At 41.0% G+C, this 16,553-nt stretch overlaps 1 protein-coding gene across 2 annotated transcripts in view; it reads right to left on the reverse strand.

Moving 5' to 3' along the window:
* Window positions 1-3,272: 3,272 nt before the first annotated feature.
* Window positions 3,273-16,553, reverse strand: part of nlgn3b (neuroligin 3b) — a 16,280-nt gene continuing 2,999 nt past the window's right edge. The window contains exons 2-7 of one of the 2 annotated variants that reach the window (XM_032533960.1): window positions 15,128-15,798; window positions 13,274-13,333; window positions 12,208-12,357; window positions 11,181-11,366; window positions 8,356-9,145; window positions 3,273-5,290 (exon numbers count right to left, since the gene is read on the reverse strand). In XM_032533960.1, coding sequence (XP_032389851.1) covers window positions 4,498-5,290; window positions 8,356-9,145; window positions 11,181-11,366; window positions 12,208-12,357; window positions 13,274-13,333; window positions 15,128-15,608 — 2,460 coding nt within the window. In that variant the 5' untranslated portion in view covers window positions 15,609-15,798 and the 3' untranslated portion in view covers window positions 3,273-4,497. The remainder of the gene's footprint in view (window positions 5,291-8,355; window positions 9,146-11,180; window positions 11,367-12,207; window positions 12,358-13,273; window positions 13,334-15,127; window positions 15,799-16,553) is intronic. The other variant, XM_032533961.1, reaches the window with a different exon arrangement.

Genomic DNA, 16,553 nt, shown 5'->3' on the forward strand with positions numbered 1-16,553 from the left:
TCACCTCAGAGGTGTTGGATTAGTGCAGATGGGGATTTCTAGGGTACATTCAATAGTTCATCTGTTTATCGTCGACATGCATGTGTTGCCTGTCTGCCCACACACATGCTGGAAGCAGCAAGACACAATTAACATGTCTGAGGGTCCTTACAGCAGCATTCTCAGAAACACACAAAAGAGTGAAATAAATCGAAACGCCAGTGACTGACATCGATGAAGTTGACTAACAAGGGTGACATTGACGGTCGGGTCCAGCTGCTGCCCTCCTTCCCTCCCTCCCTCATGTTTGACCCAGTTGATGTCAAAGCTGGGTTCAGTACAAAGAAGCCAGTGTGAAGCAGGAGAAAACACCATGCTATATATTTTTTTTCTTTTTTTGGAGAAACCCCTCATATTTAAGGCCTATGACAAACAAGACATAAGTCAACATTATACAAATACATTGATGATCCCTTTCTTATGTTACAATATTGCATTTCAATGACATGATACACTTTGTAAGGTACCATCACTTGCAAAGGGAGCTACAGACATACTGCCATTCCACCAGTTGGGCCAGATAATCCACATAACAATCATCTGGTCTCCTTATAAATCTGTCCATTTGAGCCCAATTCCCTTCTCTTAAGAGGGTGCGATCACAAAATAAAAGCCTTGTGCATTGGAATAACATGTTTGGGTTGAGTTTGCAGTCTGTAACCTTCTCTTAAAAATGCAGAGCAATGGCACATCAAGTAATAAGTAAGTTAGAAGGATAAAAGAGAAAGTGAGAGAGCAGAGAGGATTGATGCTTTTCAAATCTCTGAGAAAAGAGGGAGAGAGAGAGAGAGAGAAAAGAGAAAAGAGACGAGGAGCATTAATTAACCTCGGCGCTGTATGTGAGAGCGTAGAATGGTTGTCAGCTTTACTTTCAAGATTTGAATTTAGCAATAATGTTGACAATCAAAGGACGGGATTAGGTAGGAGTACAAGTTTAAGAAGCCAGCCATCTTGGGAACAATTCGTTCATTTATGAACAAACTATATTCTGCAAAAGCTGTTGCAGATGGTGGATGGGGATGAGAACAGCTCAGTTTATGAATTATTTGGTAACAATAAGACCGCCTAACAGTTATAAATTAATGCGTGAACTGATTTTGAACCACCACTTTACTCGCTCACTTTCAAGTAGGTTGCAAATGCTATGTTGGGATACATACATCAATATATGTTTTGTATGATCACATATAAAATGGTAGCTACGTCATGATCAGCACCATGGACAGCAGTGACTGCATTGTGAGTGTGCTATGTATCAATGCATGTGACTGTGTATGCACTATGTATATGTGATGTGCCACAGTGCTCTATCTTTGAGTCATTTTTTAAAATTGTTTGCATTGTGATAGATACACTGGCCAATATTTACACACTGGAAGTGGTAATATGCATGTGTTTAGAAAGGGGAGAAGGGGGCCCCTGTGAAAATATTTACCTATCTCTGTCATGGTAATGTGTGCTATCTTGTGACAAAACGAACAAACAGGCATCAAACAAACCAACAAGCACTTGGAGGACAACAACACGTCAGGCTTAGTCACAAATGAATTCAGTGGCGGTGACCTCCCACGGTGAGTGCCTAAAGTATTTGTTTTACCGCATGATGAAGTAAAGGGAGGACTGAGCTGTTCTCCAACAGGGTTTATTTGTTTGTTGTTTGATTGTCTTTCGTGATAATCTGAGACTCTGCTGGCTGCGTGTTTGAAGCCTGGGGAAACTGCAACCAGGAGCTGTGTTCCAACAATTTTTTTTAAAGATTTACCCCGAAACTGCAGGAGGAGCAGACAGCAATAGAAGCACAAGTGGAACATTAAGATTCCTGAAAGTGGATAAACATGAAATTGTAAGCGATGAGAAAGCATGGCAAATAAACTCAATGAGGTTTTGATAGTGAAAACAGTCTCTAACAGCCCTAAAGAAATAACTCTAAGCGATGTTGGGTGACGTTACTTCTCGTTGACGTTCAAAGAATTTTCAAACAAAATTAGACTGCTCCCCTCCCTCTTCTATCCCGTCCCTCCCCCTCCCTTCCACACACCAACCCCCCCCCCCCCCCCCCCCCCCCCCCCCCCCCCCCCCCCTTTAACTTTTACAGCAGTCACTGCAAACAAAGGGACAATTACATACAGGGATACATGGTAAAAAAAAGCAGAGAAGAGTCATGAAGTTAGTAAGTTGACTCGATAATGTCAGTTACACAGTAGTGGTGGGCGATACTGCAAAATTTGGTATCGATCCGATACCAAATACATATAGGGTCCGTATTGCCGATACCGATACCAATACGATACTTTATACTAAAAAAAATTTGGTAGGGGAGAGCATTTCATTATTTCTGAGGTGAATGAATGATCAATTCTTTAGGCAATATATTTTTTTATGTATTGAAGTGCACAAAATTATTGTTATAGGCACTGTAGAATGAATACAGCGAGTCCCTGCTCCTCTGCGCGTTGTGTCAGTGAGTCACGTGACGACACAACAACGAATCAACAGAGAGGAGGAGGGGGAGGAGGAGCAATGTGGGCCAAGATGTGAAAGCGGCGTTGTGTCAGGAAGGTGGAAGACACAAGCAAAGTATAGTGAACGTAGAGGAGAGATATCTAATTAAAATATCGATTAAATTACAGTTGTATCGATTTTTTCCCAAACAATTACAATACCAGCGTTGGCATCGATACTATCGATATTTAGATCGATCCGCCCACCCCTATTACACAGCATTATGATGTTATCCCATGCATTCTTCTTTGTTCTTAAAACCTGGTGCCTACATTACCAGTCAATGCCACTTGATCGCAGACAGTCAGAAATTTGGGTGTACTATTGGCTAATGTAGCCTGGAGCCACTAGTCTCAAGAAGAGAGGGGGAGCAGGATGCAGAAGTTTGGTGAACTCACTTCTTTCTAACTCCACCCCCTCTAGATTATTTTTTCATTTTAAAATGTCTAGTCTTCAGCTCAGATTTTCATGATTTTTTCATCTGCTCCCTCCGGAGCCAAATACAGTTTGATGCAACATGGTTCACATATGCAGTGGTACTCTCCATGACCTGTAAACAGACTTTGATGTTTCTCTGCATTAGCATACATGAGAGGCACACACTGGAGCTAATTTAACCTCAACTCTCAACCCTGACCCAGACACTGTATTGCTTTGAACTACATTTCCCACGGTTATAAGTATCCTTTTAAACTCGGCAGACACATTATCCCAACTTTTGACAAGACTCATTTTTAGTTCCAAAAATCTTTTAATAGTCGTCTCATTTAGATTAAACATTATGATAGGTTCAAAGAAATCCAATCTCCAAGTTTCATGTCCATCATTTCTATTCAGTAAAGAGTAGTGACCCCTGCGTATAACTTGGCACGCACAGGGTCGACTTGGAGTAGGAGCAAGTATCTGTATGTTTCATCAAACTCCCTTTAAATGTGAATAATTGAGTTGGTATACATACAATTACAATATAATTACAGTTATCTTTCCAAAGACCTTACAGTATTCATAAACAAACGACAAATAAAATGTTGGTCTAAGTTTATTCTGTACAAAGAAGCCAAGCCATGAGAACCATGAGTTGGTTGGAGTAGGAAAACACATTTTAAGCAATTCTCTTTTATAATAAAGCAGAAGTTATATTCCTACAATGTAAGCAAAACTGAAGACACGTGAAACAAAAATTTAGATAGGATACTCAAATAGACTACAATACACAACACTACATATGCAAAACTAAATGATTCATTTCAAACAATGCCTAATTTACATTTTGTAGCGCATTTCTCATCGCACGCACGCACGCAGGCACGCACGCACACACAGGAGTGCTATATTTTGCACTACCAGATAGAAATAGTTTGGATAAACTGGACATTTTTACCACATGTGTGACCAGTATTTGAGTACAACTTCCACAGTAAGTCTTTATATGAGCGAGTTACAAGGCATTTAAAAGTAATTACAGTAAAAATACATTTTCATAATAAGCAATGTATGATGAGAAATATGTATAAAATAGCTTGATAATAATAATAATAATAATAATAATAATAATAATTTTTAGCTTTTCCCAGATCTCATCACTGTCCACCACAAGTAATGTCACTTCGTTCCACGAGATCAAAATCGATATCAGAGAGTAAGAAAAAGCTTTCCATACAAATCCAACTGTATAAACATTATACTAAGTTCTTGCTAGGTAAAGTTCCAAAAAAGCCAAAGTGGAAAATGAAATGCACTTTTTCTTTTTGTCTGCCTTTGAAAGTGATTATTATAAAATGACTCTGCAGTAAGACTTCCTATTATGAGAGAGCAAAGGCAGGATGTCGGCGGTTGTACACCTTTGTAAAAGACAGAACAAACATATTTAATCCTATTTTACCTACACATCCTAAATACAGCTTTACATATCCATGTTTTATGTACGTCGCGGTTCTCCCCCCGTCTCCAGCCAGGCTATACCCGAGTGGTAGAGTGGGTGCTTGGCAGGCCTGCGGAGCTGTAACCAGCAGGGAAGGTGCTGTATGGACTCATGTTGGAGAGGCCCATCAGGGAGTTGGGGATCATGGTGATGTTGTTGGGGGTCATCAGAGGGATGTCATCAGGGGAGCGCCGTTGGCTCAGTGAGTAGTCCAAGCTGGGCGAGACGTGAAGAGGATTGTGAAGGGCTTCACACTGGTTCCTTTGCTGGGACAGGGTCTCGTCTACAGTGGTGGTGTGGCTGACGTTGTTGCCTTTGCTGTCACGCTGGGGACTGGGCTGCTGGGAAGTGTCCTGCCGACTGCGCTTGTCCTTGCGGTAGTACAGAGCGGCGAAGGCCAGGACGTTGAGGAAGAGCAGTGACGCACCTACAGCAATGGTGACGCTAAGCTCTGTGGAGTAATCTCTCGGGTTCGGCATGATCAGCGGGCCCATCTCCCTCCCGTCTCCGTCAATGTGGGCGGTGGATACAGGAGGCCGCCCGGTGCTGCCGGACCTCTTACCGTTGGACTGAGTGGGGTCCAGTGGGGTGACCTTGGTGGTGGTGGAGGAGTAATGGAACATGTCGTGGAGGTTGTAGAGATGGGGCACCAGGTGTTTCCAGAAGGCCACCTTGGTGGCGCGGTAGTGGTCACGGATACGAGGCTTTAGGCCAATGTGCAAGTACAGCTGGTCGAAGGGGTCGTACTTCGACCAAGCCACCTCCTCGAAGCGGTTGGCCTTGGTGTGGATGAATTTGGTGTCCTGTGGCACTGGTTTGTTAGGATCCCTGCAGACACACGATAGACAGAAAACGTGTGAGAAATAGATTATGGAAGAAAGCTATCCTAAATGTAAGTATTCCTATCCCATGTCCTCTCTTTCCCTGTGTGCCTTCTCTGTTTGTGGGTAGTAATTCAATATTATTGTTTATGAAATTTAGGCATATCATCATATTGATATGATTGGATCAAGATATTGATCGTGAAACATCGGTGTCTAAATGAAAGATGCAACAATGAAATTAAAAACAGGTTCCAGAAAGAAAATGTTTCATTGACTGTTGTTGTTTTACACACAGTTCTTTGCTTTGAACATTAGTTTGATTATTTCATATAAGATTTTTTTTTGCCATATAAAATATACTCATCCTCATTCATATTGGGATAAGGATCTTAACCACACAGCCCAACCCTAGGTATTAATGCAATGTTGCCATTCCAAATGCAAACGAAATGCAAAAACAAATGTAAAAAAAAAAAGAAGAACTTCATCAACATAAATCAACACAATGTAATATCACCATGTCTCCTCAAGGGCTCAGTATTCCTTTAAATCTACACACTAAAACTGCAGCCTGCTGTGACCTGTGCTGTGCTTCATCCTGCTAAAAGCATCGCCCACAAAGACTCATTACAGCTGTGTATCCAACATGCAGGAAGACTTCAGCTGGCAGCAGCAGTGGAGTCCGTCACTACAGTGCAACTCACTTAGGTGTCTCTTATCTTCACAGACACAGCAAATCTGGGCCTCTGTTTGATAAATTGCACAACAAGCTGTCAGAAGGTGCAGAAGCTGCAGAGTTTCACTCTGTTGCACTTTCAAAAGCATGTTTTTCCCGTGCTGAGTCACTGTTAGTGTAATATTAGATCAACTGTCAGCCGTTGACCTGATATTACACAAATTATATTTGAACACCTAAATAGGCATAATAAGTCTCCCGCCATCCTAGGAATACTTTGAAAGTGTCACTGCTTCTAAATTTAATCAAAAAAAGTAACTTGAAGTATATGCCTAAATGTATACAGTACCTTTAATAAAGACATCAATATTTAGTGTCTCAATATTGTGTATTGCAAGCAAACCTTGACAGTATTTACAGGATATTCCTGTACTGATTTATTGTGTTTGAAATTACAACTCCCTGTAAAGTTGGCAGAGGTTTATGGAGTACATCTTAACTTCCTTCTTCAAATTTTCTCTTCAATCTTCAACATAACCTTTTTGTACGACAGTGAATAACTGCTTTAAACATTTATGTGAATTAAACAGTACATTTTAAGATCCATCATTTTTAGGAAGTCTGCCCAAAGTGATGAAACTTTGTTATGTATGTAAATACAGAAGCCCAAACTGGCTCTTTAAAAAAGAGACAACATGGTCTTAATGACACGGTGTGTGCTCATTTAATGTGACTGTACAGTTAAGCATCACCAACATGTGTAGCATTTTGCAGGTAGTGTCCACAATTAAATATCTAGTAATTACAATTTTACATGAATGGTAAGGTCAAATAAATCTGAGCAAGAGGGAGCAGACCTAATTTACTATAGGAAGTGTGCATTAACGATAAAGGTAATTTATAGACTTGCAATGTTAAGGAATTCATTTGAATTGATACAAAAGCACCTATTCCATGTGAGAGTTCTTGTGAGGCTGGAAGACAGCAATGGGAGTTCAGGCTGCACTAATTAGGAGGCACTACTTAAAGGGTAATTACCACTTTTTCCAACCTGGGTCCCATTTCCCCATGCATTTATGTCTAGTAGACTGATGTGACCAAAAATCTTTGAATTTGGTCCAGTATTGAGCGAGATTGGAATGACAAGCTGGCACGAACCAAGCTACAATGTAACCTAATGGGACAATTGTGGACCCTTGCTTTTTGGCTCAGATTGTTACAAAAAGTGTCTGACAACATTATCTATCTCAGGACGGGACGTTTTGCTTGAAGACAGCGGTGTGGAGAGTGAAACGCAAGATGAGAAAAAGACGTTTAGGTGTCAATGGCCCGAATTCATTTGAGACAAAAAAGGCTAGAGTCTATGGATGAAGTATATGGATAAAGAATGGACGAGGGGCGAGAGAGAGAGAGAGCGAAAGAGAGAGAGAGAGAGAGAGAGAGAGAGAGAGAGAGAGAGAGAGAGGCCATATTACATCCATGGTTTTGTGTTATCTAAAAGATTTTCAATAAAAAACATTGGTTCTTATTCGTTCATGTCTCATAGCCCTGTTGATTAGAGGAGGTAAAACAGCGTTGGGTCTGTGTGGTTTATCACTGGACACATCCAGACCACAGCAGGTCCCACTCCCGACAACGTAGTCTTTGAGCATATAAGGGCTCAGCACCCATGGGAGCACTACCAATATCCCAAGTTGCAGCCCTTCAGCTGCTGCTTCACCCTCCTCTGCCCGCTGCTTCTCGCTCTCTTGCTCTTTCTCTTTCACTTCATCCGCGTTGTAGCCTACTCAAATGAATAGCCTACATATGGTCATCGAACTAAAATGACCTCACCCGCATAGTCAAAATCATTTAAATATTGAGGAGCCATTACATTGAAAATCTTTTAGATAACAGGAGCCCCTACAAAACAACAGACACCTGTACGCCTTTTTCTCGTCTCCGGTTTCACGCTCCACGCAGCTCTCTTTGGACAAAAAGTCATGTTCTGAGATCGCTTATGGTGTCAGACACTTTTCTTGCCAATCTGGTTATCTATCAGTTTTTTTGGACAAAAAGCAATGCTCCACAATTGTCCTATTATGTAACATTTTAGCTCGTCATTGCGATCTCGCTCAATACTGGACCAAATCCAGGTTGAAAACTGGTGGTTATACTTTAAGGCTGCATCCTGCAGTCCTTTAATCAGCGTGATAAAGGATGAGTGAATGTAGCAGAAGTTAGAGGTTGAACATCTCAACACAAATAAAGTCGGCATAAGTGAGGCCAATAATGTTGTACCACAGCACAGGCCAAGAAAGGGGTGTAAAGGGGGATACTAAATGCAGGGCAACTATATGTAAATAAGCCTAATTTACGTTAATATGTTTGTCCCTGGATTTACTGTTACTCACCCACTCTTGGCAAAGTTGGTCCAATAAGTCATAACCACAGCGCTGAGCATGATGTCGTTCCTGGAGAAGTTACAGGGGAACAGGTCAGTTGGGCCCACCATGGGGATGCCAAACACATAAGGCACCTCATCTCCGTGCGCTGAATCTGACCACACCGGCTTCATGAGGCTCTGGCAGTGGTGGTAGAAGGCGTAGAAGTATGTAGGCGACCCATATCGGGCGTGTAGGTCAGCAGTCACCACTGAGGGCTCAACCCATTGGTGGTCGGTGAAGAGGGCCACCAAGGTCTTCCTCCTGGTCTCCGGATTGTCCTTGTCAGCCCAGTCTGTGTACATGAATTTAATTGTCTCCCTCAGTGTGTCCTTCCCTTCTGGGTAGCCATACAAACTGTCCACAAAGTCTGACACTGCAAAGTCAAAGTCACTGCCAGACACGCCGTCCTCCAGATCCATTACGTTCTCCACAAAGCGCAGCCCTTCTCCCTGATTAACACCCAGCATTATATCGTAGTTAAGGAATTCACCCTGCTCCATCAGGATCTCTGGGTCATCCGGGATGACGTCTCCGTCAATGACAGGACCAAAAGCGACGCGGTATCGGGCAGGTTGGATGTCTTGCTCCACCAGCTCCCTTGCACTCTTCTTCTGCAGGCAGGAGACCATGTCCACGGTGTCCAGCACGTTGCAGCCAACCCTCTCGGCCAGCATGCGAGTGTACTTGACCGGTTGGTAGTTGACAGCCCAGCTAGACAGGGCTGAACCACTTTGGATGATGGCTCTGTGGAACAAACCTTGAGACACAAAATTCAGAACAAAAAGACACAAAAGGCAGCAGAAGCCCAGAGAACAGTGGTTAGTGTCGGGATATCTTTCAGCACAAACCTTAAGATCGTTAAGAACTGCCCTAACAAATATTCACTTTACTCTTCTTGATATTCACAATTAAATCCAAGGTTTGTTGACACACAACATTTAAGTATAGTGGACAAAAGCAAACAAGCCCACAAGCAATGTTCTTTAAATACTTGCCAGGGAGATAAAGCATTAGAGTGAAAAGCGTTTGAAAAGGCCAGATTGAGCCTTGCTGTTGAGAAGCTGCTCAGTAAAGCAGCTGGCGGAAGAAATTAGCTGCTGATGGGATGTTGTCCCATTTTATTGTTATTATCAAGATAAAAGAAATCTGACAAAAAGACTTGCTTTCCTCTGTTGATCAAATTAATGATCAATTTGCAGCATTGTTTCAGTGTGGAAGTGTCAAGTTTTCCCTACACCAGTTATTTACACACATACACTGTAATTGTAGAATCGTCATTGCTGAGTGTCTAACTAGCTACATAGCTTACATATGGACTTCTGATGCCAACTGTGCAGTGGGGGGGGGGTCTGTGCAGGGAGCTGAATATGCAGTAGCCCTGATCCTTCAATGTTGATACAGTAAACACGATGCGCTGTTGAATTGTTTATATGCAGTGCGTCACCTCTGTCTCTCGGGATTTTGTATCTACTACCTAACAATGACAAGTGATATGTATCAAGTCAACAAATATTCTGCTGTGGTTAAGGCATGGCAGTGCAGGGAAAAGAGTGCAGGGACAGTGTCACATTCTCCCTCCTTTGCTGTCATTTATTTCAATTTTATTTTAGGGCAACAGCTAGTTAGTCTTATTCAAAGACAGCTGGAGGTCTTGGTGCATTCCCTGCAGCCGAGCTAGGGAATCAAATACAAACCTCACAGAGGACAGTTGTCGCAGCCTCCCTGGCACTGATGAAAACACAATTTGTGCCTTCTTGTGATTCTGTCCAGCATCGACGGGGAAGGCCGCGGCAGTAATACGGCAAAGACAATACGTTTAATTCCCTGTGGGCCATCCATATTGAAATACGCACCTTTGATTCATGCAAGGAGCTTTTGATAAGTGTTTACCAAATTGCATGATATTCACTGAAAAGAAAAGTGGATCAAATACCAGTTTCCTTTGTTTATACTCTATTTTTTATTTCACTCATATTAATTTATATTATCATTTCAAAAATGATACAGTTGATATTATAAATTTGCAGTGTAAACTGGGCTAGGCTGGACTAAAATGTAACGTTTTGAATTAAGGCACTTGCCAATCTATGTGGGAGAAAAAAAAAAAATCAGGAATTTGGTCTTTTTGTTCGGGTCCTGCTTCATTTTCAAACCAACCTTGTCTTCTGTAAACACTGTCGTTACTCAAGGCTTTGCAAATAAAGAAGACAAAAGCAAAAAAGAAGCTTTTTTGATTATTTTTCTAGAAAACTTTGAAACATTTCACTACGCACTGCAGGTGGTTAAAAGAGGGCAAAGAAATCTGACGCTGAAAGACGGAAATATTAGTCCGTTTGAATGGTGAAAACTGATGGACACAGGTGAACGTGATAGCATGGTGAAAAGTTTATAATGCCAGGAGGCGTCTTTAAGAGCGTCGCATTTTAAGAGGCAAAGCTTTTAGGCTGATTAGATTGAGTAGAGGGGAACAAAAGCAACCACTTACTTAACGAATACCCCCTTTACCCTACTCCCATAATACAACACTTCATCTCACTGACAGACCATTTAAAGCTGCACTTGAAACAAAGAACCAACTTAAAAATGATTAAAAATTGTAGTTCAAATTAACATCTATAAGATAAGTAATAAGATATGAAATTAATATTATTGCAATATGAAACGTGTGGATTTTGACATTATTTTTAAGTTATTGCACTAATTGCTTAAGCTTGAGCTAACGAGTGCATATCTGTATAATGAATCTGTATTGATTAAAGTCAGTGATGACTGATGGTGATGGTGACTCTTACCCTCTGAGTGGTGGGACAGAGTTAGCAGACTGACACATGAAGCACCGATTCCAGATCCAAAGACTGTGATGCGACCTGGGTCTCCTCCAAAGTAACCAATGTTCTTACTGATCCAACGGAGAGCTTGAATCTGGTCCAGGAGTCCATAGTTTCCTTTTGCTGCCTGGTCACCAGTACTGAGGAAGCCTGAAGTATACAGAGAGACATCAGAGCTACTCTGCTGAAGTAGAGATATACAGTATATGTCACAGCTTTGATCTAAAGTTGTAGCCCAGCAGGCCATCTGATGGAGTTGACACACTTACCCTCAGGTGCAAATATGCATTGCTCCCTCCCACAGTGCCTTGACTACTTTGGTCAACTCCTCGAAATAGTCTCCGAGCAGCGACACCCCTCAGTAAGTGAATAGGGCTCTGCTCATCGAATCTTGCATGTGACTTCATAAAATTCAATGTGCAAGAAGAAATAAATCGTTTGCCTATTTCTCTACATGAATTTCATAAACCAAGCAGAGGTCACTGGTGTTCTTACAATTGATGCTATTTCTTATTCCCTTGTCTAGTCTCATCTAAACAACGTTCTGTTCGGAATGTTAAACACAGGGGAAACTCTTGACCTTGTGAATGCTGCATCCATCCGTACTGTATTTAAATCGTTTTTCTTTCAAGCATGGCAAAGCCTGATCATATTTTACAGATTAGATAAAATCATCTAAAGGAAGATAAATTGTGTTTTCTAAATAAAACGGCGTGTGTGCAACAAGGACAAATCTTGATAAGTATTTGCATCACTTTGGTCTCTGAGGACAACATTTGTATGCAAATCAGGAGCTATGCCATTCTACCATGATCTTAGTTAATTATATTTTCTCATGCTGGTTTACTTTTTTTTATGTCTCTACATCTTTACCATGGGTTATGATGGCAACACAAGTGGAAATTAATAGCTATTATGACACTTCATTATGGGCTAAATACCCCCATTTGAAACACCATTAGAAATGACCAAACAGACACGTTGTCATCACCTAATATTCCAATTCTGTAGTTGAGCGTGACGACAACCACATTCCCATAACTGGCCAGCACGCTGCCGTCCATCATGTTCCCAGTGCCCTCCATGTAGGAGCCTCCATGGATGTAGACCATTACAGGTCGAGCCTCAGAGTCTCTTATATCTGCAATATCAACAGACACACACATATACGCTGAGCAAACCACTGCTGAGGCAACAGTTATGAAATGGAGAATTACTAGAGCATTGTTATTAAAATGTCTGTTCAACTGTTCAGTATGAGGTATGAGTAAAGCCAGCTTAGAAAAGGTGCTTAGAAGCAGTGGTAGGCTTGTGGTTTGTAAGCTGTAATGACATTTAGAAAATGCATGGTCAATACACTCTAACGAGGGGTGTATGAATAAAAGGGTCAAATGTAATTAACAGACGTTTTTACAGCTCATCTAAGCGCACAACCAAGCATACATTTTCTCTTTACCATATCTGAAGTTCTCTGGATGGATTAGAGATAAAAAGAGAACCAAATCTATTGATTTGACTTGTGGTTTGATGTCAGTTCAGAAGAAATTCCTGTAATGATGGGATTTTACAGATCAACATATACTGTAATATGCATGCACAAGCAAAAAAAAAAAACATTTTAGCGTAGACTGAAACTACACTGACCTTGTTATCTACTAGTACAAGCTAAAATAGAAACTGTTATTTTTTAAATAAAAAATAGAAGATCTATGCTTCATGTTTGGACACCAATTTGTTAAATTGACCAACCAGTGTCTATAAAAGAGACTATCTAACGGATGATAATGCATAATAATCTTGTCGATCAATGTGCATGGCAATAGAGATGTAGCTCTTACTGAACGGATTGCGACAGAGCTCAATCCAAGACACGAGGTGCAGCAACAGCATACTTATGTAATCATAAGTCAGAAAACATCATTTTTCTTATTCCACTCAAATAAAAAAAAAGAACCCCCACGGCTCCTCAGGAAAGTATAAACTAAGAATTGTAAGATCTTCATCCAAACTCAAGCTAAAAGAATCCATGCATCAAGACTTTAAGCTCTTGAAAATACCTTCAGATATATGAGTCTCAGCATGTGAGAAAGCCGCCCCCTTTTTCTTGTGTTGGCTCCCTGCGATTCACATAAGGAAAAAGAAGTACAAAATTCAAAATAGCATGGTTGACTGTGCCTCTTATTTAACATGGTCGAAATCAAACTGGCAGAATCAGGAGAAAAAGATACATAAATTACAGGCAAAAAGAGGATCCTATTTACATAGAGCATGTTGCACTTCTACCTGTAATTGCTTCCTGACAAAATGTAGATGACATTATGTTAAAATCTTTAGAGATGTATGACACAATTACATTCTGAGTTAGAGCAGAGGTGCACATTAATCAGTGTTTCTGTTTTCATTAAGTGAACGCATTTTGGTTCCTTGTTAGATATTTTTTAGGAAATGGCACAGTGTGTATACGCGCACGCACATGCACACTCCTACCTTTGAATGGTTAATGATCTGTTGTTGTTTTGATCCAGCTGCCTCAGCTTTGACTGGAGTAATACATCATTCTTGGTTTATTATTTTCTCTGTGTACAATTATATTTGAACCTTTACTGTCACGTCGATTCTTGCTCTGCAGCATAGTTACTGAAGATGTGAGGGTGGATGATTAATAAACTCTGACTTGAGGTGGCAACAAGCCACAAAAACACATATTCAATAGTGGAAATTCCATTTGCCAAAACAATTAGTGCAGATAAGTAAATATGAAAACCAAAGGAAAACAAATAATTCAGTAACAGAATGCCTGAGGTGCATTTTAAATAAACAATGACAATGATGAGGAATTACAAATGTATAAAACCAATGGGTTGTATTGTTTCCTTTGAAATACGAATGCAAGTGTGAGATTTAATTTGTGTGCTGGGAAAGGAGGCCTTTAAGCAGCACTCAGACCAGGAGCTTTACAAAACGTGGGCTGCACCATTTTGGACAGCTATCTCTCAAGCAGGCTGTTTATCTGTTGCTACGCTACCATAGAAAAGTCAAGAGTGGCATGTTACAGACAAAAGCTGAACACGGTCCAACTTTGAATGCTGAATGTTTTGTGTTATATTGAATGCTTGTGAGGGAGGCAAAATAAAACTGTTTAACTGGCGTATTGATGTACCATTAATTGGAGAAATCTGTCTGTCAACACTAGATTTAGATACATTACATATATTACATAGTTCTACTAATCAGATTCGCAGCAGAGTGAGCGGGCACACAAACCGTGGCTTGTTCATTTCACAGTTCTATTAGATACAAAAATCCAGATGCAGATTTAGACAGCAATAGACGTTAGTTGACTCCTGCACCTGAATCATTGTCCCCCAACAGACACACTGTCTGATCAAAGCAGCGGTTCAGTAAATATGAAGAAATTGTAATATTTAACAAACAGGAAAAGCTGGCATTGCTGGCTTCCCTATATCTCCTAAGTCATTCCTCAGGATTACCTTTGATGCTCGGTGGTGACAGCCCAAAATGCTGAAAATTATTGCTCAGTATAGGTGGACCAATACTTTAACAACACCTTACCTCAGCGATATTTCACCCCCGTACATTTATGTTTAGTTGTGCCTCTCTGTGTGTATCTATACAGATTCATTGGCATCAGGGTATCTTTAGATTAGAACTACCAATATACAGCATGAAAACATTTTTGCTTCTCAACGTGATTGTTATTTCGAATGGAATATGATTGCAACAATTGAAACGTTAATGACATTGCTTTGGATGGTAAATCAGCGCTTGGTGGCAGCAATGACATGAGCAGTGGTCGCACACATGCTTTGTAATGATAACAGAACAACATCAATAATAATGATAAATAAATATGGAGAGTCATTGCTGTCCACTTTACCACACCAACTCACCCTCCTCTGTCGGAGCGTAGATGTTAAGATATAAACAGTCCTCGCTCTGATCCTGAATGTAAGTGGCTACTGTGTCCAGGTTATAGGTGAACCATATGGGCATCATGATCTCTGGCACGGTGTTGTGGATGTTCTGAGGGCACACGGGCATGAAGTGGGTAGCATTCTTGACACCTGACCAAGAGGCTGGCTGGTCGGGGGGCATGAAGCGCTTCTCACCCACGGGTGGAGCAGCATAGGGGACCCCCAGATACTGATCAACAGGCCTGAGCACCTCGCTGGGAACAGGAACCCTGAGGCCTCGCAGTTTCCCAAACTGAGTGGTCACTGTTGGGTAGAATTTCTGGCTTGTTGCCTTGGTGAATGACCAGCAGGAACATAATATCCACCAAAGAAGAGCACAGTGGGTGATGGTAACAGTCCCTTGATGATGTAACAGGTGTGCAGGCAACAGATGGTCTCTAAATGTAGCCAGCCACATGGTCTGGGCTGGACAGTGCCCTTGCACAGCACAAATGCACACTGTAGTGTCCGCTCAGTCCCTTTGCACTGACTCTGTCAAACAGACATCACTCACTGTGCCTTTGACTGTGATGGTTATCAAATCCAAAATCACCTCAGCCAGGTATGGACCACCCCCACTTCTGCTTTTCATTGCAGTGCACACAAATCTGAAAACAAGATAAGGCAAGAAAACATCAAAACTCTATGAAAATAGCCCTAAATATCTGTATGATTGACTATGTTATGATAAAGTATGATCCTCTTCCTGTATCTTAGGGTGCTAAATACATACTTATACACGCTTAATATCAGTATGCCAAACCAGCTGTAACACTTCAATGTTTATAACCTTTTGGGGCAAACTGCTGTCTAAAACGAGCAAATTTATGCTTTGACATGTACAAATTACTGAATACTGATTTCTGTGTATCACTGGGGTAGGAGATGTGAGGAATGTTAAAAATCCATCTGCTGTGATGTTGGAGTGATGCTGTGAAACAATCTCAGGATAAAAGGTGTTAAACATCCCTTTTCTTTTTTAAAGGAAACTGTGAACAGCAAAGAAAGACAACCCTTTAATATGCACTGAAAAGAGACACACTGGGAAAGAAATGTCTGACTTGAGGGTGATGTTTTCGTGTTCAAAAACACCAAATGTCTCACATCCTGAATAGGGAATGTTTGCATTTTTTGAGTGTTTTACACACCTAAGCAACACTGTCAGCAATTGACTTAAAGATGCATAATGGAAGGATCACAGAACAAACATGTCTGATGGGACCGTAGCAGCACCATCCCTCCTTATAAAGCAGAGTAATTGCAGGTTTATTGAAAGAACTGAGGAAGGTTTACGAGCAGTGAAAGACCATTTGTGTTAAATATCAGAAGAAAAGGATCCTTTGACTTCTTGAGAATTTGATTT

The sequence above is a fragment of the Etheostoma spectabile genome, chromosome 13 (assembly GCF_008692095.1).
Source record: "Etheostoma spectabile isolate EspeVRDwgs_2016 chromosome 13, UIUC_Espe_1.0, whole genome shotgun sequence".
NCBI classification, from domain to species: Eukaryota; Metazoa; Chordata; class Actinopteri; order Perciformes; family Percidae; genus Etheostoma; species Etheostoma spectabile.